General features: G+C 41.1%; 1 protein-coding gene across 3 annotated transcripts in view; it reads left to right on the top strand.

The window, feature by feature from the left end:
* CTNNB1 (catenin beta 1) overlaps window positions 1-12,712 on the top strand; it is a 51,323-nt gene extending 38,611 nt beyond the window's left edge. The window contains exons 1-16 of one of the 3 annotated variants that reach the window (XM_077269086.1): window positions 285-350; window positions 4,846-4,894; window positions 5,059-5,286; window positions 5,361-5,614; window positions 5,807-6,045; window positions 6,211-6,412; window positions 6,567-6,711; window positions 6,931-7,034; window positions 7,122-7,460; window positions 7,906-8,064; window positions 8,532-8,651; window positions 8,811-8,961; window positions 9,506-9,627; window positions 10,021-10,081; window positions 11,521-11,745; window positions 11,836-12,712. In XM_077269086.1, coding sequence (XP_077125201.1) covers window positions 4,882-4,894; window positions 5,059-5,286; window positions 5,361-5,614; window positions 5,807-6,045; window positions 6,211-6,412; window positions 6,567-6,711; window positions 6,931-7,034; window positions 7,122-7,460; window positions 7,906-8,064; window positions 8,532-8,651; window positions 8,811-8,961; window positions 9,506-9,627; window positions 10,021-10,081; window positions 11,521-11,729 — 2,346 coding nt within the window. In that variant the 5' untranslated portion in view covers window positions 285-350; window positions 4,846-4,881 and the 3' untranslated portion in view covers window positions 11,730-11,745; window positions 11,836-12,712. Of the gene's footprint in view, window positions 1-284; window positions 563-4,845; window positions 4,895-5,058; window positions 5,287-5,360; window positions 5,615-5,806; window positions 6,046-6,210; window positions 6,413-6,566; window positions 6,712-6,930; window positions 7,035-7,121; window positions 7,461-7,905; window positions 8,065-8,531; window positions 8,652-8,810; window positions 8,962-9,505; window positions 9,628-10,020; window positions 10,082-11,520; window positions 11,746-11,835 lie in introns of those variants that run through there. The other 2 variants (XM_077269085.1, XM_077269087.1) reach the window with 2 other exon arrangements.
* Window positions 12,713-22,758: the final 10,046 nt, after the last annotated feature.

Genomic DNA, 22,758 nt, shown 5'->3' with positions numbered 1-22,758 from the left:
TCAATTATAAGAATGCTTTATTTTCCTCATGAAAACGTACCAGACTGCGTTTACAATGTAGTTATGTAATGTGTGGCGTATAGTTAGCGTTGTGAGCGGGCTTCAGCCAAGAGCCACCACCAGCACAATGCACGGCTCACGTCACAACACCAGCAGAGCCGAGAGTAGGCGGGACTACTTTTCGTATCACTCCGCCCTCACCATACTCGCTCTCGCTCCCCCCACCCGCTGTGTGCCGAGCAGGCGGAGGGATACAGCCACAACCGACGCAGCGCCCTGGTATAAAACTAGAGTGTGCGACGCCATTTTAAGCCTCTGTGTCGCGTTGTGAGGAGGGAGAGCGCGGAGAGGTACGCGGCTGGCTTGGAAGCCACGGGGAGATTGCGTGTTACGGGGATTTATTAACATTACCGTGTGACTTGCGTACCTCCTGGTACTGAACCCTATGTACCGTTACTCCTGACGTGGGGCGCGGAATAAGGAGAGCGGGGTTGGAGGAGGAGGAGGCCGACACCGGACGACATTGTAACGGCAGCCGGAGCCTGGAGTCCAGCACTGAGCGGTATGTGTGTGAGCGGTGCCCGGTGCGGTGCCTGCAGCCCCGGGGCGCCTGTCCCAGGTGTGCCCTTGTGTTTGCCATGATCACCCCCATCCTCCTCGGACTACGCGCTGTCTGCTCTTTGTCTCGGGACTGTTTACTTTTCGGTGGAGCTGTAACCTGAGCTCCTGTGTGGTGAGAATGGCTGCTAGGGCGGAGGTGCCTTCCTGCTCCTCCCTGCCCTTATACAGAGTTCCTGCCCAGTCCAGGTCTCTCCTGATGGCGGCTGTGCTGGCTCTGCTGCATGGCTGCCCATAGGGCTCCGTGTCTCTGGGGCACACGGGGTGCAGTGCTGGGCCACTTCGTGTACAGTGCCTGCCTCTACCTTCGGCTCCGTAGCTCTGACCTAGTGACCGTCCATTACATGTAGGTTAGTAATGGGAAGTGTCCTAGTCATGAGCCCTGGTGGGCGCCCAGGAAGGGAGCTGGGGGTCATGGCCGTAAAGCGCCGATCCTTGTGCTGTCTTGTCTGCTGTTGACTCCTGTTGTTCGGCCTAGAATATGACTTTCCAATGGGACAAATACTCTACACAAGAACTCTAAGGTTGTTGCCTCTGTAGCAGTGCTGCTTTTTTTTTTTTTTCTCCTTTAAACTGTGTATGACTGCTGTGTAGGTGTGGTTGTAGGTGATTACATTGTTTGGGCACTCCTATATGACCTGCCACCTCTAAGTATAGACAGTCCTCAGGCTTGTAATAGATGGAGCATCGGTTGGCACAATCCCCTTGCAGAACTGGTGTGTTGGGTCTAGATCCTGCCCTCGCCACCTCACATTTGGTGTTCGCTAAAGGTGCCTTTTGTATTTCTTTCCCCCTCTCCATAAGTCGAGGTTCATTATTTATTTATTTTTCTTCCGGTTAATTTAGAGATGAAGATGCCAAGGACTGATAACCTGTTCAACATTGGCTGCCAAAATCTATTGTGTATATTACAAAGTTACATCAGTGTGTACATATAGTGACCATTCAGAGAAATCAAACTATAAATGCAACTGACCTGATTTCTCCTTAGTTTGTACATTGTTTCCAGACTTTTTATTTTCTCATTTGATAAACTTTAGCCCAAAAATGTCAATTATATGCGTGGGACTCAAGTTCATGTTTCCTGATGTTCCTGCTTCTAATGCTCTCTGGATGGTTAGTAACTGGCATGGAGATGGCAGCCTGGCATTTCCATTTTAATAAGATGTTGTTTGAGGACAGACTTAACCCTGCGTGTTGCCTGCAGAATTATGTTTCTATTGCTCACCTACAACCTCCCCCCTGGGTTTTTGCAGTTCATAAGTGGACAGGTGTCAATTTTTAGGGTGTTTACAATAACAGTAATCCTATTTTACTCCTTTAGCACCATTTAATTCCACAGTGCTTTAGACATCATCACTGTCCTCATTGGCGCTCAATCTAAATTCCGATCAGTAGATGTCTGCGTGGGTTTCCTCCCACACTCCAAACAGGGGATTACATACAAACTTCTTGTAGATGTTGTCCTTGGTGGCATTTGAACCCAGGACCCCAGAGCTGCAAGGTAACAGTGCTAACCGTGGTAATAGTATGGGGGTTTGCTGAGGAACACAATGATCTGGCACATTGGTATTGCCTTTAATATGCAGGACAGCTGCTAAGTAACTTGACAATCAATATGCCATGATATTGAGGGGCATCTGCATCTAAAGCCTAATGTCAAAGCTAGTTTGTTGAGGTGGAGAATGTACAGTGGACCATTTCTTCAGCATTTAAACAGATTGGCCGTGTATTTGTGTGGAAACCAGGTAAAATGCCACTGTTCTGAATGCTAATAAAATGGAGAAGGAATTGCTGATCCCGTTTATGGTTTCCATAATCCCCTTCGTTTATTGGGGAAAGGAGGGTTCATCAGATGGTGAATATGTACATGTACTGAGTAACTGGTGAAGGCAGCCAGTGCTGGAGACTGATCTATGTACTGCACAGTATTGTTCATGGTGGTCTTGTGTATTCAGGGAAGTTTCCCTGATATGTATTTATATGGTAAATGCGTGTTTGTGACTGATGTCTTGTTGCCCTGTGCTCTTGCTTTTTCATGCTATTACTGACTTGCAGTTCCTATAGGCTAATGTCTATAATCCTGTGGTAGTGGCCATGTTAAAAGGCTACATTTCTGGACAGTCACTTTTTTGCCAACTTTCCCAGTCTCCATTCTAGTTTGTTTTTCAGCATTTCCTGGCTTTACAAGAGACCCAAGAATATAGTAGTGATTAGTATTATATATTGATTCCTTAAGCAAACCATTTCTATGAATATGGACGTAAAGTGCTTTCAGGGGTTCAGAGCATAATTTTTAGTTGTGTGGGTGTTTTTCTTGTGTTGGATACAAGGCTATAACTATTCATACCAGTACCCTATTGTAAACAATTTCCTGTAGTCTAAACAAGTGTAACCTTTCTGAACCATGACAAGTGAATGCTGTTCACCAAAATTTCCAGACTAACAAATGTTTTATGTAAAGGGAGGTGTAGTTGTAGGAACTGTCTGCAGTCCTTATTGACTACTGCAGCGATGGAAGGGTTTGTGGCTGTCGTGGACTGTAAATGTACATCTCTGAAATGGTTTCAGATTGTCTGCAGTTGTCCTCTTCTCTGTTGGCACAAGTCAGTCCTTGCCTTACAAACCGGGGCTGTGGACCATACACACAGCAAAAAAACAAAGAGCAGCAGAGCCATATCCTTCCAGTCTTGGCCACTTGTGTCAGTGGCCAAATGAAAAAACATTCCATATGGGGACTTTTTTGAGTACTAATTGAGGTCATCATACACTTAAGTTTCTTCAGGTTTTAGCCTGCTCCTTTCTACACTAAAAAGCTGGTGTGGCATAAGATGCTGAAAGTACTGCTTTATTTACATATGTAGAAAGTCTATTGCTTTGTGGCCCTTAAGCCTATTGATCAGTCCTTAAATTGCTAGGCTGACAAAATGGTCATGACTTCATTGTGGTTACATAATGACTACCTGCCCCCTCTATAGAAGCCATACTGCACCATGAGGGCTCAGACAGGTCAAGCTTGGTGGCTTCTTGTTTGTGAGAAAAGCACCAGTCTAATGCAGGAACGTCTTGGTGTCCAGTGTGCTTACACCATGTGCCTACACCTTAGTTTTGGGCTTTAGTGTGACATTGGCTCCAACAAGAAACACTCGCTCAGCAGGTTTGTTTTCAATTTGAATTAATGTTGTACAGAAGTCTTGGAGGAACAGACAGCAGTAGCAAGATGTGTTTTTAAGCCACAAACCTGAAGAGCCAACATGATATTATATGTGTTAATGGAAATTTAAAAAAAAAAAAAAAGATAAACCTCATTTAGGTGCCGATAACTAAGATGCTTGACTCTGCCGACCAGAGTACTGTCTAACCTCATAGTAAACTTTCAGTAGTGGTGTGTATATATATATTTTTTTTTTTTACTCGGCGAATACCTGTATTAACGTCACCATTTTGTTAATTCTAAAATTAAGACCCTGTTAAATGTGTTTAATTTCTTAAGAAATTCCTCAGGGGAAATTGCCTTATTTTTTTTTTTCCCCACTGCGCTTGTAGGGGTTGTTTTCTGGAAGAGATTTCTCAATGTCACAATTCTGCTTGGTATAAGATATAGGTATTCTATTACCCAGTCCCAAGTGGGGGAGGGAACAGCTTGGTTCCTGTCTTGGAATAGGACTGCATCACAAAAGGCTGAAACTGTTCTCCCTGTGCAAAATCGCTGGGTCATATGCTGAAGAGAACAGTGTGTAATGGCCTTTGGGGCAAGTTTAATTTGCAGGTCTCCCGAACAGGAACTGCATTAGCTCCACTATTACTGTCTATTAGAAGGTTGTGTAACAGTTGATTGGTTTTAGTATCAAGACCCTAGAATTAATGAGGAGTTAAACTTGCACTTGGTACTGTCACAGCACTTGTCGGATACCATGTGGGTGCACAAATTGTGCTCATCCATGGAGCCCTTCCTCCACATGAACTGATGTGCATGACTGTGCTTATTGCTATGCTGAGCGGTCTTGTCGTCAGTTATTATGCATTTTGAAAGAAGCTGAACCTAAGCTTTGCAGCCATAATGTTAAACCTAGTATCAAATATTTTTAAGTAAACTGGAAGTGTTGTATGTAATTCCCTAATAAGCTGAGTAAGTTAAATGTCTGCTTCAATTTACTGTAAGAATATTTGCTACCTTTTTTTAATTGAAGTGTGTCCTAATAAAATGTTTTGTTTTTTTTCTTTAAGGCTTCTACATTACAGCAGTCTGTCTTGGACTGAAACATGGCAAATCAAGGTGACTCCTCTTTTTAGGCCCTAGACATGTTAAGGGGGGAATAATAACGTCTGAATGTTTTGTTTTCACAGGCTACATGGCACATGACATTAATTTGTTGCACAGTTATGATATAAGGAAGACGCTTGGCCAGTTGTAATTTTGGGATTTGTTTTTTTGATTAGCTGACCTAATGGAGCTAGACATGGCAATGGAGCCAGATCGGAAAGCGGCAGTCAGTCACTGGCAACAGCAGTCTTATTTGGATTCTGGAATTCATTCTGGAGCTACTACCACTGCCCCATCTCTTAGCGGGAAGGGAAATCCAGATGAGGAAGATGTGGACACGTCCCAAGTACTGTATGAATGGGAACAGGGCTTCTCGCAGCCTTTCACTCAAGATCAAGTGGCAGGTGAAAAGATGATTCATAACTTTCCTATTAATTTGCAGAGGCTTCCATATTCTAATGTTTCTATTGATTTGCAGATATTGATGGGCAGTTTGCAATGACCAGAGCCCAGAGGGTACGTGCTGCCATGTTTCCAGAAACGCTAGACGAAGGCATGCAGATTCCCTCAACACAGTTTGATTCTGCTCATCCTACAAATGTGCAGCGCTTGGCAGAACCTTCCCAGATGCTGAAACATGCTGTGGTCAACTTGATAAACTACCAGGATGATGCAGAATTGGCTACCCGTGCTATTCCTGAGCTAACAAAACTGCTTAATGATGAGGATCAGGTAAGCTCCTCTTCTGTAGTCGATTAGCAGCATTTATTGTGCATAATTAAAAAAATATTTAATTCAGGAAATGTTAAGATTGGTTAAACATTTACTAAGGCTTTTCTAAGCTTTGTGTTGTGGTGATTGCATTTAAACACCACTTCAGATCACTTTCGTAACACTACAATTTTTTTGTTTTATGTTCTATAGGTTGTGGTTAACAAAGCTGCGGTTATGGTTCATCAGTTGTCAAAAAAGGAAGCTTCCCGCCATGCTATCATGCGTTCTCCACAGATGGTTTCTGCGATTGTTCGTACCATGCAAAACACAAATGATGTTGAAACAGCGCGGTGTACTGCTGGTACGCTTCACAACCTTTCTCATCATCGTGAAGGGTTGCTGGCCATCTTCAAATCTGGAGGCATTCCTGCTTTGGTCAAAATGCTTGGGTAGGTTTCTTCTGAACGGTATTCATGACAATCTTGCCATAATCACAAATGTCTCCATTAGGTATTAAAGTTTGTGTATTTTTATTAGATAATGTTTCTAAAGTTAATACTTTACCAGTTAAAATATTTTTGGCACTCAATATGTCTTTCTATAATCTTACTCAGGTCACCTGTGGATTCTGTGCTCTTTTACGCAATCACAACACTGCACAATCTTCTCTTGCATCAAGAAGGTGCAAAAATGGCTGTTCGCTTAGCCGGTGGATTGCAGAAAATGGTTGCCCTGCTGAACAAAACAAATGTCAAATTTTTAGCCATCACAACAGATTGTCTCCAAATTTTAGCTTATGGGAACCAAGAGAGCAAGGTATGTCATGCTAACATGGCTGTATGGGGTTTGAGTAGTGTAGTCGTGTTCAAGATTGTAAAAACCTGCCTTACCCATACATTACACGTTTGGCAGTTAATGAGTTGGTACTTGTTTAATATTTAATATATATATATTTTTTCCATCCCTCTAGTTAATAATTCTTGCAAGTGGTGGTCCTCAAGCGTTGGTCACAATAATGAGGACTTACAGTTATGAGAAACTTCTGTGGACCACAAGTCGGGTGCTGAAGGTGTTATCCGTCTGCTCCAGTAACAAGCCTGCTATTGTTGAAGCAGGTAAGATTTGGTGGAGTTTCTACTGATTCTGGTCATATTGATCCATTACTGGAAGAGTCCTCATGCAGCACTGTTGTGCGTTTGGACTCTGTGCTTTTGTAGGGTTTAGTATTTGCATTAACAAATGTGACCTGTAGACATCAGCTTGAAATCTTGGTCCGGATTCTATTTGAACCTATAGTCCATGCTACATAAATACCATTTCTTGCTGTCTTCTAGGTGGCATGCAAGCTTTGGGGTTGCACCTCACAGACCCAAGCCAGCGTCTGGTACAGAATTGTCTCTGGACATTAAGAAATCTTTCCGATGCTGCAACTAAACAGGTAAGCATTTCTTAAATTTTGATTTTATAGTGGATAGTGCCTCTATTCCTGGCAATTCATTAGCTTTACAATGTGATTGTATTACAGGAGGGAATGGAAGGCCTTCTAGGAACCCTTGTTCAGCTGCTTGGGTCAGATGATATCAATGTTGTAACTTGTGCAGCTGGTATTCTGTCCAATCTCACATGCAACAACTACAAGAATAAGATGATGGTCTGTCAAGTTGGTGGTATTGAGGCACTAGTGCGCACAGTTCTACGTGCTGGTGACAGAGAGGACATCACAGAGCCTGCTATATGTGCGCTTCGTCACCTTACCAGCAGACACCAAGAAGCAGAGATGGCTCAGAATGCTGTACGACTCCACTATGGACTCCCAGTGGTGGTAAAGTTACTACACCCACCCTCTCACTGGCCGCTCATTAAGGTAAGCAAATGTGGTATTTAGCCTTAATATCTTTGCAGGCTTTTTGTAGCGTTTTCTGAGCAGAAACTCCTGGTTTTGAGGCACTTTGATTAGAATTTGCAGTTTCTGCTCCAAAAACTGCACTGTCTTACACATACTACAAGAGACATCAGAACACTATACCTCAAAATACCTTTAAGATCATGCTCTCGCTATTTGTATCCGCAAGATTTTCTGCATGTTCCTGCAGACATTGGTTTGCTCCACCACTTCCACCTTTTCACACCTACAAAGCTATCGAACCTGTCTTTCTCTGGAGCAGGAAGAAAACGAGACAATGTGGTGAATATCTGGGTCAACATTTTAGGTTTTATAGCTTAAGGAATGACAGGCTGGGGTGGTTTTGTGTACTTTCATCTTTTTACATTTTTTTTGTGAAGTGACTTTTTTATTTATTTATTAATAGGCAACTGTTGGCTTGATTCGTAACCTTGCATTGTGCCCAGCTAACCATGCACCATTACGTGAACAAGGTGCTATTCCAAGGCTGGTTCAGCTTCTGGTCCGTGCACACCAGGACACCCAACGTCGCACATCTATGGGGGGAACACAGCAGCAGTTTGTGGTATGTTGCACTACTTGGGTTTTCCCCGCTCTTTACATATCTTTTGACCGCAAATACAGTTATCAATTAAGGTCTTGACTACTGTGATTTCCACAATTGTGAATATGAAGCAGCTGTCACTCACTTGTAGCATTTCATATCAATATTGGAGATTATCTCATCAGGATACCCCATTTGAGAGCTGCATAAGAGATCGCTTATTGGGCTGTACGCGGTTTTGATAAAATGACCTTATCTGCTGCCATTCTTACAGATCTGTAGAACCCTGTTCACACCACTGGCTGCTTACTGTGCATAGTCAGGAAGCTGCCAATGAGCAGTAGTGGTGGAGTTACAAGGCTCATGAATATGGAGGTCTACATGGCAGCAGGTTTACTAGTATGTGGATTTAACATTTAGTTGCTGTCCCACTACCATAAGTGGATTGTTAAATGCTCTGCCCCTATTGCATTTATCTTTTTCATTAGGAAGGTGTACGTATGGAAGAAATTGTTGAAGGGTGCACAGGGGCTCTTCATATTCTTGCACGGGATGTGCACAACAGAATTGTTATCCGAGGGCTAAATACCATTCCACTTTTTGTACAGGTAAATGTAAAATTATGGATTTTGGGTAAAATTTTTACTGTAGCAAAGGGCTAACAGATGATGCACTTGCCAGTGAATAAAGCAAGATTTTTTTTTTTTTGTGGGGGTTGACTGAAATGACCTTAAAGTAATGTAAAAATGTTTCCTCCTTTTTTCTAGCTGTTATACTCTCCCATTGAAAACATCCAAAGGGTTGCAGCTGGTGTGCTCTGTGAGCTGGCTCAAGACAAGGAAGCCGCTGAAGCTATTGAGGCTGAAGGTGCTACTGCCCCTCTGACAGAACTGCTTCACTCAAGAAATGAAGGAGTTGGTGAGTAAAAACAGTACAAATCACCCAGCCCTATAATATTGAACGCTACGTTCTAACTTAACATTCTTCAATATCATCACTTCCTGCTTTCATTTAAAGACTAGCCCAAGCAAGCTGACTCCTAGTAATGGCTGTCTTGTGTGGATTTAGAGGGCCCGACATAATCGCCTGTCCACAACATACATGATTGTCTGATTGCTGGATGTCAAACCTGTCACCAGCCAGTTCCAAGAGCTGTACTCTGGAGGGCTCAGTTACATGGCCCAATAGTCACACAATAATAAACCTTTTTGTGATTGACAGTTACGTGCTGTACTATGTCCATAAGTGCCGTAACCATGGATGAAAAGATGTGCATGGTCAGGTTTCCCTCCCACAATCGCACCTTTTATATGTCCTGTAACTTGTATAATTTGGCAAGAGTGGATCAAAATATAACTGACTTGGCTGTATAAAGTGTTGTGGTTCGTTTTTTATTTTTTTTCGCATTATATCCAATCTACTGCAAGTTTAAGTTAATTGAATGCTTGTCTCCCCTCTGCAGCAACATATGCAGCCGCTGTACTGTTCCGTATGTCTGAAGACAAGCCTCAGGACTACAAGAAGCGTTTGTCAGTTGAACTTACAAGCTCTCTGTTCAGAACTGAGCCAATGCCTTGGAATGAGGTGAGCTTTTTAAAGCTTAATTTTCCTTTAAAGGTGTTGTCTACTACTAAACAATAGTAACTTAAACACAGTTCCATGTGAAGAAAACTTGCTTGTCCCCCCCATTGTACCGTCCCAACTGTCGGCCCTGTCACTCCCAGCGTGTGCTGTGACACTGTCATGTAACTGCTACAGCCGCTGATGGAATACAGACAAGCTGCAGGCAATCCATGGCGGCTGAGGTCACATGAGACGCATCACCTGGGGGGGGGGGGTGTCCTTGAAGATACAAAAGTGTTTTAAAATGTAGCTTTTTGCATCTTAATGTTGGCTTAAAATTGCAGAGATCATTTGTGTACAACACCTCTTATAAAACCTTTATTTCTCTAATGCAATTGTTCCCCTCCTATTCAGGCTGGAGATCTTGGTGTTGACATATGTGCCCCTGGAGAATCACTTGGATATAGACAAGATGGTGAGTTTTGGTTTTATCTTCCTGCCTTCCTTCCTTCCTCCCTCCCTTCCTCCCTCCCTCCCCATACATGTGACAATCCAGCAGCTGTTGGCTGTACACTATAGCTGACAGCTTGCTGCATTAGCCAGTGTTTGCCCCTTCCAAATCTGTTTAACCCCTTAGATGCTGCTGTCAAGTTACATCATATAAATGGTTAACAGTGTGGGGTCTTCCTCTTTATCCCAGTTGGTGCCCTCAGATCATGATTTTGTGGTCCTAATGTTTGCCATGGCAATTCATGACCACATAGCAGCCTTAGAGTCTGATGGCTGTTGTAACCTGTTCAGAAGTTAGCGGCATTTAGGTGGTAAAAATACAGATTTTCATTTGTCATGCCGCTTAGCATTAATTCCTGAAAATCGCCTTGATTGCAGTTTTCAATATGTCAGGGGGTGCTGTTTTTAAAATGGTATACATTTTGGGGGTTTCCCAATATATGGGACCCTTAAAGGCACTTCAAACATAAATAGGTCCCTAAAAAAAAAAAAAAAAAATTGTAAATTTCCATGAAAAAATACTGCTACATATTTAAACCTCCTAAAATGCTAAGAAAATTAAAAGAATATTTTACAAATGTTGCTGATGTAAAGCAGACATGTGGGAAATGTTAGTTAATGTTTTTCTGTGGTATGGCTATCTGGATTAAAGGGATATTGACCTAATTTACCATTATCATAAGGTTATAATGTGTCACGAAAAAACAATCTCCAAATCACTGGAATTTGTTGAAGTGTTCCAGAGTTGCCACATAAAGTGACACTGGTCAGATTTCAAAAATTTGGCTCTGTCACTAAGGGGTTAAAATTACATGATTGTTTGAATTGGCCCTGGTATCTAAACATGTTATCTGGGGGGGGGGGAGAAAATTATGCTGGGGCTACAAAAAAGCCTTTTTGCAGCAAATCTGCAGACTTCTCCTTGGTCTGCGTTCAGAGACAGGTTGCTGGTAGAATGACAATGTGTTATAACGTGTGATTGGGGCAGCAGTCAGGTCTGATCTCCAGCCAATCACAAACCACATCAGTACTTCTGGAACAGAACGCTCTTCCTGTGTGCAGGATTCTATGCAGTTGCCAGTAGATGCATATGCATTTTTTTTCTATTTGGTTTGTTTGTGGTGTTTTTTTTTTGTTGTAGTAGTTTGACATTACATTTTTTAATTTGCCCAAAGCTTGCTGCAGACCTTGGTGCTACAGGAGATTGTATTTCCGTTTCTGCAGAAGCACGCGTCCCACTTAAATGTTTAATGTAAAACTTAGAAGGGCGCGAATGCTGAGGGCTGTGTCCTGCACGTTGCAGCGGCCTGAGCTTCTGGACTTAACTCCAACGGACGCTGATGATCTGTGTTGGAAGTAATGCAGTTCTCGCAGTCAATGTGCCATAACCATAACTTTTTGCAGATCCCAGCTACCGATCTTTCCATGCTGGTGGATATGGGCAAGATGCAATGGGAATGGACCCAATGATGGACCACGACATGGGAGGACATCATCCTGGTGCTGAATACCCAGTTGATGGCTTGCCCGATTTAGGCCACGCTCAGGATCTTATGGATGGCCTGCCCCCAGGTGACAGCAATCAGTTGGCCTGGTTTGACACTGACCTGTAAATATATCTATTTTTCGGTAAGTGTGTTGTCGCTTATTGGCAATACTCTATCTGTTATGTCGGTCTATATTTAATGGTAACCTGGTTTCATTTGTTTCCCCCTGCAGTTATTGTCAGAATGAATTTGCATTGTGATTGGCCTGTAGAGTTGCTGAAAGAGGGCTCAAGTGGTGGACTGGTTATCTCAGAAAGTGCCTGACACACTAACCAAGCTGAGTTTCCTATGGGAACAATGGAAGCTAACTTTATGTTCTGGTCCTTATTTTTGGTCGGAGGAACAATACCAATGGATTTTTGGAAGTGACTCGTACATCAAGAATGCACAAGAATTGATTGCAAGCTGGAACTTCTCAAACACTAGCCTTGCTTGTTTAAATAACTTTTTTATTTTTATTTTTTTTTATCTCTGTAATGGTACTGACCTAGCTTGCTTTTCTTAGTATTTAGATTTCTTTTCCCTTTCTGCGGTAACATTTTAAGTCTCTGTAGTGTTCAGTTAGTGCATATTGCTAAAGCGGTTTCTAATTTTTAAGGATCAAGTAAGTGTAGAACACTAATTCATAATCACTCTAATTGTATCCTGAATAAAGTGGAACATTGTGTAGCCTTTTTGTATAAAACATAGACAAATAGAAATGGTCCAAATAGTTTACTTTTAATATGCTTAAAATAAGCAGGTGGATCGATTTTTGATCAAAGCTTTTATCTGGGATATGTCTGGGTAGGGGCCAGTAAGAACTTATTTGGAACCTGTAATGGACAGTTTACCAGTTGCCTTTTATCCCAAAGTTATGTACTGAGGCCACAGATGCTTAATGAAAACAGATCATAAAATGGCTCAGAAGAATTAAAGTGGACTTTTAATGCATTCTACTGTGTCACGTTATTTTAAGCAAGTCCATGTGGAATGGGTTTCTGTGGTCTTAAGAACGAACCTATATGTTTGTAAATGGAATGAACAAAGTAAAGTTATTTTTAAATTCAGGTGTCTAGTGTGAACAGAAGCGTCATTTCTCTGCAAAATCCATTGCTTTAAATGTTCTGCTGTGTGGTCTAACTTTATGGAATATGTGTATGAATGGGCAGTAAACTACTTGCTGCCATTGACGGAATGGATTTTTTTTTATGCTATCTTGTTTGAACTTACACTTTTTTTTTTTTTTTTTTGCCTGTGGAAGAAAGGTTATTTAAACCCATCAGTTTGCCATTACTCAATGAGTATTTTATATTACACAGTGCAAACTTTTTGGACCCTTAAGTTATCTGGCAGTACTTGCATCCTTTTTTTTTTTTTTTTTTTTTTTTTTCTTCCTATGGGCTAAAGAACTATTTGCCTGTGCCCAGCACTGATCTCTTCTGGGTCAGCAGTCATGGATCCCTCCAGCCAGTGGTTCAGCAGCTTCCAATCGTGTTCACAGAGCAGCAGCGTCTCTTCTGCTTTGTTGGTGGGGTGTGACTGACGACATGCTGACTGACAGCTGGCTCTCCTCTGCATGTCATTGGCTGTCACACCCTGGTGACAGGGCAGCCCGAAAGAGTAAATTTCTCTGATGTGAAGCGGCATTGGTGGTCTCTGACCACTCTGAGCCAATAATAGGCAGGTGCTATTTATTTTACTCACTACCTGCCCGTCAGTTTTTATGCCAATTGGGAAAAATAAAATGATCCCAGAAAACCCCCTTAGGACAAAACCACTTAGTTGACCATGGACAGATAGCTGCATGACCGCTATTGAGCAGATTTAACTATTCAAACTCTTAACCTACCAAAATTAATTAAAATTGTCAATATTTGGGCAGCAGCTGGGTTTAATGCTGCAGTGCCAGATCACGCTTGGTCTGTTAATAATCTCAAAATAGATCAGCATTAGGAGATAGACTTGGCACACAGATATTCTATGATGTAGGTCTCTACTGGGACCCTTATCACAAGCCAACAGGAATGAAGCAGTGGCCAAAAAAAAAAATCACGGCATGCAGTAATCTTTCCTGTATTTCAGATGAAACTTGACTATTAAAGTCTAGGGCTAACAGATCTGATCCATCATCCCATATAGCTCAACTGTATAGTATCTTGAGTTTATTTGACTATACTGCATTAATGAATGTAAACAAACTGTATTTGGTCCTATTTCTTCTGAAAACTTTTTTGCACCCTCATTAACTTGGACTTAAACCCTTCATGACAAGAGGTATTTTCGTTTGTTTTTGCTCCCCTTCCCAGTGCCATAACTTTTTTTATTTATTTTTTGGTCAAAATGGCCATGCGAGGGCTTGTTTCTTTGCAGGACTTTAGAACAACACCATTGATCGTTAACATATCGTGTACTGGAAATTGGTGCGTTGAAATTGCAAAAAAAAATGTAATTCCACAATTCTTTTGTTTTGCGTTTTTACTATGTTCACTAGATGCTAAAACTGACCTGCCATTATGATTCTCCAGGTCATTACAAGTTCATAAGACTCAAAACACCTTTTGTTTTTTCTTAGCAGTGAAGAAAATAAATAAATTCCATACTTTGTGAGAATTGCACCATTTTCCAATACCCGTATCGTCTCCATTTTTTTGTGATCTTGGGTTGGGTGAGGGCTTATTTTTTTTGCGTGCCAAGCTGACGTTTTTAAAGATACCATTTTGGTGCAGATACGATCTTTTGATCACCAGTTATTGCATTTTAATGCAATGCTGCGGCCACAAAAAAGTAATTCTGGTGGTTTTTTTTAGTTTTTTTTTTTTTTTTTTCTCGTTAAACCATTTAGCGATCGGGTGATTCTGAACATGGCGATTCCAAAATGTGTTTTTTTTTTTTTTTTTTTTGGTTACGGGGGTAACTTGAACGTTTTATATTTATTTTTAAATATTGGCATGCTTCAATAGTCTCCATGGGAGACTAAAAGCTGCCATAACCCAATTGCCTCTGCTACATACAGGCGATTATCAGATTGCCTGTATGTAGCAGAATTTCTATGAGCTTGCCGAAAGTGCGTGTTAAATGCCGCTAACAGCCACGGGTGGATGAGATTGATCCCGTGGCTATTGGCACATGTCGGCTGTTAAAAACAGCTGACGTGCCAGAAAAGATGTGGGCTCACCGCAGGAGCCCACAAAGTGAGGGTGTCTGTCATTGCAGTAGTTAACATCAGGTCAGTGTTGTACTTTATTGTTAGGTGTGCAATGTATAAATCTGAATATTGCTAATTTTAAATTTGTCACATTTCTGATTTTGCATTTACTTATAATTATGAAGTATCATCCTAAACTTACCATTAATATATAAAGTACAATGTGTCAATCACTGGGATATATTGACATTCCAGAGTTATTCCTATATAAAGTTACACATCAGATTTAAAAATGTTGGCCAGGTCACTAAGATGCAAGGGTATAATACAAGAACAAGCTTGCATTTTAAGTTTTTTGGGCTTTTTTTTTTTTCAGTGACTTAAACATCATTTGCATAATTTGAAACACTATTCTCTGATTTTTCCTAAATGACAATGCAAGTGAGTCAGGAAAATGTTCAAATTATCAACTGATTTGAAAGATAAAAAAACCCTTTGAAACGCACTGTTCCAAATTATGCGCATTGGTTGCCAAACATTATATGTTGAAGACAGCTGAAAATAACAATTTGTTGAATTTACAGCACTAACTGGAACCCGTCACCTGGGATAACACTGGTAACCTGTAGATACGGCCAGGTGTATTTAACCCCTTCCCAACCTGTGACGCCACGTAGGCGTCATGAAAGTCGGTGCCAATCAGACCTGTGACGCCTATGTGGCATCGTGGAGGGATCGCGTCCCTGCAGATCGGGTGAAAGGGTTAACTCTAATTTCACCCGATCTGCAGGGACAGGGGGAGTGGTACTTCAGTGGTACCAATGGGTACGATCGCTCTGATTGGCTGTTTCAACAGCCAATCAGAGCAATTTGTAATATTTCACCTATGAAAAGTGGTGAAATATTACAATCCAGCCATGGCCATTGGCCGATGCTGCAATATCATCGGCCACGGCTGGAAACCCTGATCTGCCCCCCGCCACCGATCTCCTCCCCAGTCCTCCATTCTGCCCCTTACTGTGGTCCGCTCCCCTCCGTCCTCCTGTCTGAGAAAAGAAAAATGATTTTTTTATTTTCACGTCTCTGCGTTATAAACTTCTGTGAAGCACTTGGGGGTTTAAAGTGGACACCGCACATCTAGATTAGTTCCATGGGAGGTCTAGTTTCCAAAATGGGGTCAAATGTGGGGGAACTCCAATGTTTAGGCACACGGGCTCTCCAAACGCGACAGTGTCCGCTAACAATTGGAACCAATTTTTCATTGAAATAGTCAAATGGTGCTCCTTCCCTTCTGAGCCCTGCCGTGTGCCAAAACAGTGGTTTACCCCCACATGTGAGGTATCTTCGTACTCAGGAGAAATTGCACAATAAATTTTAGGATCCATTTTATTGTTGCCCATGTGGAAATGAACAAATTGAGGCTAAAAGATTTGTGTGAAAAAAAAAAAGTACTTTTTCATTTTTACAGATCAATTTGTGAAGCAGTTCAAAGTGCTCACTATGCATCCAGAGAAGTTCCTTGGGGGGTCTAGTTTCCAAAATGGGGTCACTTGTGGGGGATCTCCAATGTTTAGGCACACAGGGGCTCTCCAAATGCGACATGGTGTCCGCTAAAGATTGGAACCAATTTTTCATTGAAATAGTCAAATGGCGCTCCTTCCCTTCCGAGCCCTGTTGTGTGCCCAAACTGGTTTCCCCCCACATATGGGGTATCAGCGTACTCAGGACAAACTGTACAATAACTTTTGGGGTCCAGTTTCTCATTTTACCCTTGGGGAAAATAAAAAAATTGTTGCTAAAAGATCATTTTTGTGACTAAAGTTAAATGTTTAATTTTTTCTTTCCATGTTGCTTCTGCCACTGTGAAGCACCTGAAGAGTTAATAAACTTCTTGAATGTGGTTTTGAGCACCTTGAGGGGTGCAGTTTTTAGAATGGTGTCACTTGGGTATTTTCAGCCATATAGAACCCCTCAAACTGACTTCAAATGTGAGGTGATCCCTAAAAAAAAAAAAGTTGTAAAAATGAGATCGCTGGTCAAATTTTAACCCTTATAACTTCCTAGCAAAAAAAAATTTGTTTCCAAAATTGTGCTGATGTAAAGTAGACATGTGGGTAATGTTGTTTATTAACTATTTTGTCACATAGCTCTCGTTAACCAAAATAAAAATTCAAAATTTTAGCCAAATTTCCATTTTTTTTCACAAACGCAAAAATTATCAACCTAAATTTACCATTAACATGAAGCCCAATATGTCACGAAAAAACAGTCTCAGAACCGCTAGGATCCGTTTGAAGAGTTCCTGAGTTATTACCTCATAAAGACCAGTGCGGTCAGAATTGCAAAAAACGGCCAGGTCATTAAGGTCAAAATAGGCTGGGTCATGAAGGGGTTAAAAGATTATCCCCGATGTTATGCACTGAGCAGCAGGACTTAGTTTGAATAGTCATTTGGTGCTGACAAAGTCCCTTTGTAAGACAGGACCCATTCTTATCACCTTCATAATTCTTTCATCTATTGAACGTTTGAGTTTTTGGATAGTTTCTGCTTGTATTTCTTTGCAGACTTCCAGAGCTGCTGTTTTGATGTGAACTGCCTCCCACCCTCATAGATATTTTACTTGACGATATTCCAAAGGTTCTCTATAGGGCTTAGGTTAGGGGATGATGGCCACACTCAGTTTCTCTCCTTTATGCCCATAGCAGCCAGTGCCTTGGAGGTATTCTTTGCAGCACTAGATGGATTTTTTATTTTGCAGTAACCCTTTCCATGCTCTGGACAAGACTGATTTCAGGCATTACTGGTGAGCTGGATTTTTTTCTTCAGTGTGAGAGCTATTGTCATGTATGAATATGATTTTGCTACAGATGGCAGTTCTTTTTGTACCATGGAAGAATGTGATCACTCAAACTATATACTTTGGCTTGATCATTTTAAAGGGAACCTGTACCCCCCCCCCCCCCCCCCCCCCCCAGGCGTTTTAACTAAAAGCCACCTTGTGCAGCAGTAATGCTGCATTCTGACAAGGTGGCTCATTTAGTTCTGGTTGCAGTAACTGCTGAAATAATCAGTTTTGTAACTTGTCCTAAATACCTTTTCTTCAGTCAAGGAGGCCGGCCTTTCCCCCCTGCTGGAGACGCCACACAGCAGCCACTCAAATCTTCTTGGCACTGGGCGCCACCTCCTCAGCGCTGAAATGAGCCTGCGCCTGCACTCTTTTCTCCTGCCTTGGGCAGGCGCAGTGAGCGCTGTCCGTCCTCTGCTCATATGCAGTCTAGCTGACTGCGCCTGTGCGGCCGCCCTGCCTGTGAATCCCAGCCCCGCAGTGAGAATAAATCAGAAGACACTGCGGGGCGGGGATTCACAGGCAGGGCGGCCGCACAGGCACAGTCAGCTAGACTGCATATGAGGACAGACGGGCAGCGCTCACTGCGCCTGCCCAAGGCAGGAGAACAGCGCGCAGGCGCCGGCTCATTTCAAACCAGCGATGAGCCGGCGCCAAGAAGATTTGAGTGACGGCTGTGTGGCATCTGCAGGAGGGGGGAAAGGCCTGCCTCCTTGACTGAAGAAAAGGTTTTTAGGACAAATTACAAAACTGATTTTTTTTGGCAGTTACAGCACCAAGAACTAAAAGTGCCACCTTGTCAGAATGCAGCATTACTGCTGCACAAGGTGGCTCTTTTAGTTAAAAACGCCTGGGGGGGGGGGTGACAGGTTCCCTTTAACACCTTCAGGAATCTTAATTGCGCCTACCAGCTCTCCCCATGATTCCGGTCTAAAACCTCTACACCACCTTGCTGACAATGCAGCCTTGTTGGGACATGACCATCTACCAACCATGCACTACTCTTTCCATCTGGACCATCCAGGGGTTTGCATGGCCTTCATCAGTAAACTAGTCTTCATGTATGTCTGGACCCACAGCAGTTGTTTCTCGTGAGGGTATCCGAATAGTAGGTTAGTGCATAACTGCAAGTCTGGAGAATCCTATAGCTTGAGGTTTGTGGGACTCCAGAGGCACCAGCAGCTTCAAACACTTTGCTGATTTGTAATGGTATTTTAGCAGTTCATCTCTTAAGCTGATGAATTGGTCTGTCAGAAACCTTCCTCATTATGCTCTTATCTGCACAAACGCATCCGAGATCTGTATCGCCCAAAAATCTCTTCACAGTATGATGTTCACTTTTCCGTTTTATTAAGAATCTATTGTTTCCATACCTTGTACAAGGCATTGCATGGTGATGCATTTTGGCAGCAGAAGTCCTTTTTCTTTCCCATATAGTTTAAAACCTGTGTCCTTATTAATAATGTGGAATGTCTTTTGCAAGTGGTTTTCCGCTAATTTGGGCTCATTTGGAAAATTATCACAGGTGTTTGAGATTGATTTCAGTGATCCAAAAAACCCTGAGCCTCAATACCATCCATGAGTTTTTGAAAATCAAAAACTTTACATTTTTGTCACTTATGCAAATTGGAGATAATGCCGTATTTTTCAGATTATAAAACACACTTTTTTTTCCTCCAAACTTGGGAGGAAAATAGGGGTGCATTTTATAATCTGAAGTGAGCTTATGGTGGGTGGGGGAGGGCAGCGGAGCGAAGCAGGGACGCTGCTTCAGGAGGCTGGTGGTGGCAGGAGTGCTCATTAGATGTCAACACCCATGAGCAAAGACCCCTTTCCCCCCTCTGTTCCCTGTGGTGGGCTTCATGAAAATGGTCGCCAGAGGGGGCGCATGGGCAGATTGAGATCGCAGGAGCTAAGATCGAACAAGATCAGTCTGCATACGCCTCTTCCAGCAGACCTTTTCCTAAAGCCTACCGCAGGGAACTGAAGGGGAAAGGGGAGTCCACTCACCGGCGTCGACATCTAACGAGCGCCCAGCCACTGCAGCATCACCCCACTCCTCCCCCCCCCCCCAATTGCCCTCCTGAAGCAGCGACCCTGACTCCGCTCCACTGCCATCGCCCCCCCACCACTGTGCTACTGTTAACTGATAAGACGCACCACCATTTTATTTAAAGTTTTTGCTCCTATTTTCCACCCCCAAATTTGGAGTGTCTTGTAGTCCAATGCGTCTTATACCGTGTTCTAAGTTTATGGTATTTTGCGTATAAGGGCTCATTTCCACTTGCGAGGAAAACGGACGAGTGCAATCCGATTGCACTCGGACCAATGTTATTCAATAGGTGTCCTTTCATTTGCGATTTTTTTTTTTTTTTTTTTTTTTTTTTTTTTCTCAGCTGAAATCGGACTGAGAAAAAAATCGCAGCATGCTGCGTATTGCTGCGATTCTCGGACGAGACTCGCCAATGCAAGTCAATGGGTGCGAGAAAAAAATCGCACAGCACTTGCACCATGCGAGTTCTGTCCGATTTTTACGCACCGGTGTCCTTTGAAAAGCCGGTAATTCAGCGCAGTGTACAGTAAAATCATACTGGCTGGTTGAGTGTATAGATATATATATATCTCATATATATATATATCTATATATATATATATCTCTATATATATATATATATATCTCTATATATATATATATCTCTATATATATATATATATATCTCTATATATATATATATATATATATCTCTATATATATATATATATATCTCTATATATATATATATCTCTATATATATATATATCTCTATATATATATATATCTCTATATATATATATATCTCTATATATATCTCTATATATATATATATCTCTATATATATATATATATATCTATATATATCTCTATATATATATATCTCTATATATATATATCTCTATATATATCTATATATCTCTATATATATATATATATATATATATATATCTCTATATATATATATATCTCTATATATATATATATATCTCTATATATATATATCTCTATATATATCTCTATATATCTCTATATATATATATATATATATCTCTATATATATATATCTCTATATATATATATATATCTCTATATATATATATCTCTATATATATATATATATCTCTATATATATATATATATCTCTATATATATATATATATATATCTCTATATATATATATATATATCTCTATATATATATATCTCTATATATATATATATATATCTCTATATATATATATATATCTCTATATATATATATATATATCTCTATATATATATATATATATATATATATCTCTATATATATATATCTCTATATATATATATATATATATATATATATATCTCTATATATATATATATATATATATATATCTCTATATATATATATATATATATATATCTCTATATATATATATATATATATCTCTATATATATATATATATATCTCTATATATATATATATATATATATATATATCTCTATATATATATATATATATATCTCTATATATATATATATATATATCTCTATATCTATACCTATTCTATGTCAGTGAGACACCTATATATGTATATTTATATTTAATGCAGCGCTAGATAGCAGAACAGCCGCTAATTCAATTGCCGGCTTTTCCTATCTCCTTCACAAACCCGACAGCATATGATACATGGTTTACATACAGTAAACCATTTCATATCCCTTCTTTTATTACATATTCCTCTTCACTAATGTAAGAATGGTCTGTGTCAAATTTGGGGGCTCTAGCTATGAAATTAAAGGGTTAAATTGCGGAAAAAATTGGCGTGGGCTCCCGCGCAATTTTCTACGCCAGAGTGGTAAAGCCAGTGACTGAGGGCAGATATTAATAGCCTAGAGAGGGTCCATGGTTATTGGCCCTCCCTGGCTACAAACATCTGCCCCCAGCCACCCCAGAAAAGGCACATCTGGAAGATGCGCCTATTCTGGCACTTGGCCACTTTCTTCCCACTCCCGTGTAGCGGTGGGATATGGGGTAATGAAGGGTTAATGTCACCTTGCTATTGTAAGGTGACATTAAGCCAGGTTAATAATGGAGAGGCGTCAATTATGACACCTATCCATTATTAATCCAATAGTACGAAATGGTTAAGAAAACACACATTATTTAAAAGTTCTTTAATGAAATAAAGACACAGGGTGTTATAATATTTTATTCTCTTAATCCAGCTGAAGACCCTCGTTCTGTAACAAAGGAAAAATCAACAATATCCCATACCTTCCGATGATCAGTCACGTCCCACGATGTAAATCCATCTGAAGGGGTTAAATCATTTTACAGCCAGGAGCTGTGCTAAAGCAGTGCTCAACCCCGGGAATGAATGGAAAGCGGGATGACCTGTAGTTACCTTGAGTTGCGGTGATGCGCCCCCTGCTGGATGTCCTCATGAACTCGAGCATGGGAACTTTTCACAGGCTCCAGTTCATGAGGACATCCAGCAGAGGGCGCCTCACCACAACTCAAGGTAACTACAGGTCACCCTGCATTTCATTCAGTCCCGGGTTTTACACAAAGAAGCACAATTGCATTAGCACAGCTCCTGGGTGTAAAATGATTTAACCCCTTCAGATGGATTTACTTCGTTGGACTTGACCTGAGCGTCGGAAGATATGGGATATTGTTTTTTTATTTTTCCTTTGTTACAGAACGAGGGTCTTCAGCTGGATTAAGAGAATAATAAAATATTACAACACCCTGTGTCTTTATTTCATTAAATTACTTTTAAATAATGTGTGTTTTCTTAACCATTTCGTACTATTGGATTAATAATGGATAGGTGTCATAATTGACACCTCTCCATTATTAACCTGGCTTAATGTCACCTTACAATAGCAAGGTGACATTAACCCTTAATTACCCCATATCCCACCGCTACACGGGAGTGGGAAGAGAGTGGCCAAGTGCCAGAATAGGCGCATCTTCCAGATGTGCCTTTTCTGGGGTGGCTGGGGGCAGATGTTTGTAGCCAGGGGGGGGCCAATAACCATGGACCCTCTCTAGGCTATTAATATCTGCCCTCAGTCACTGCCTTTACCACTCTGGCGG

Source organism: Ranitomeya variabilis, chromosome 6, assembly GCF_051348905.1.
Source record: "Ranitomeya variabilis isolate aRanVar5 chromosome 6, aRanVar5.hap1, whole genome shotgun sequence".
NCBI classification, from domain to species: Eukaryota; Metazoa; Chordata; class Amphibia; order Anura; family Dendrobatidae; genus Ranitomeya; species Ranitomeya variabilis.
The sequence above is the reverse complement of the archived record's forward strand: the minus strand, read 5'-3'. Positions and strand labels throughout refer to the sequence as shown.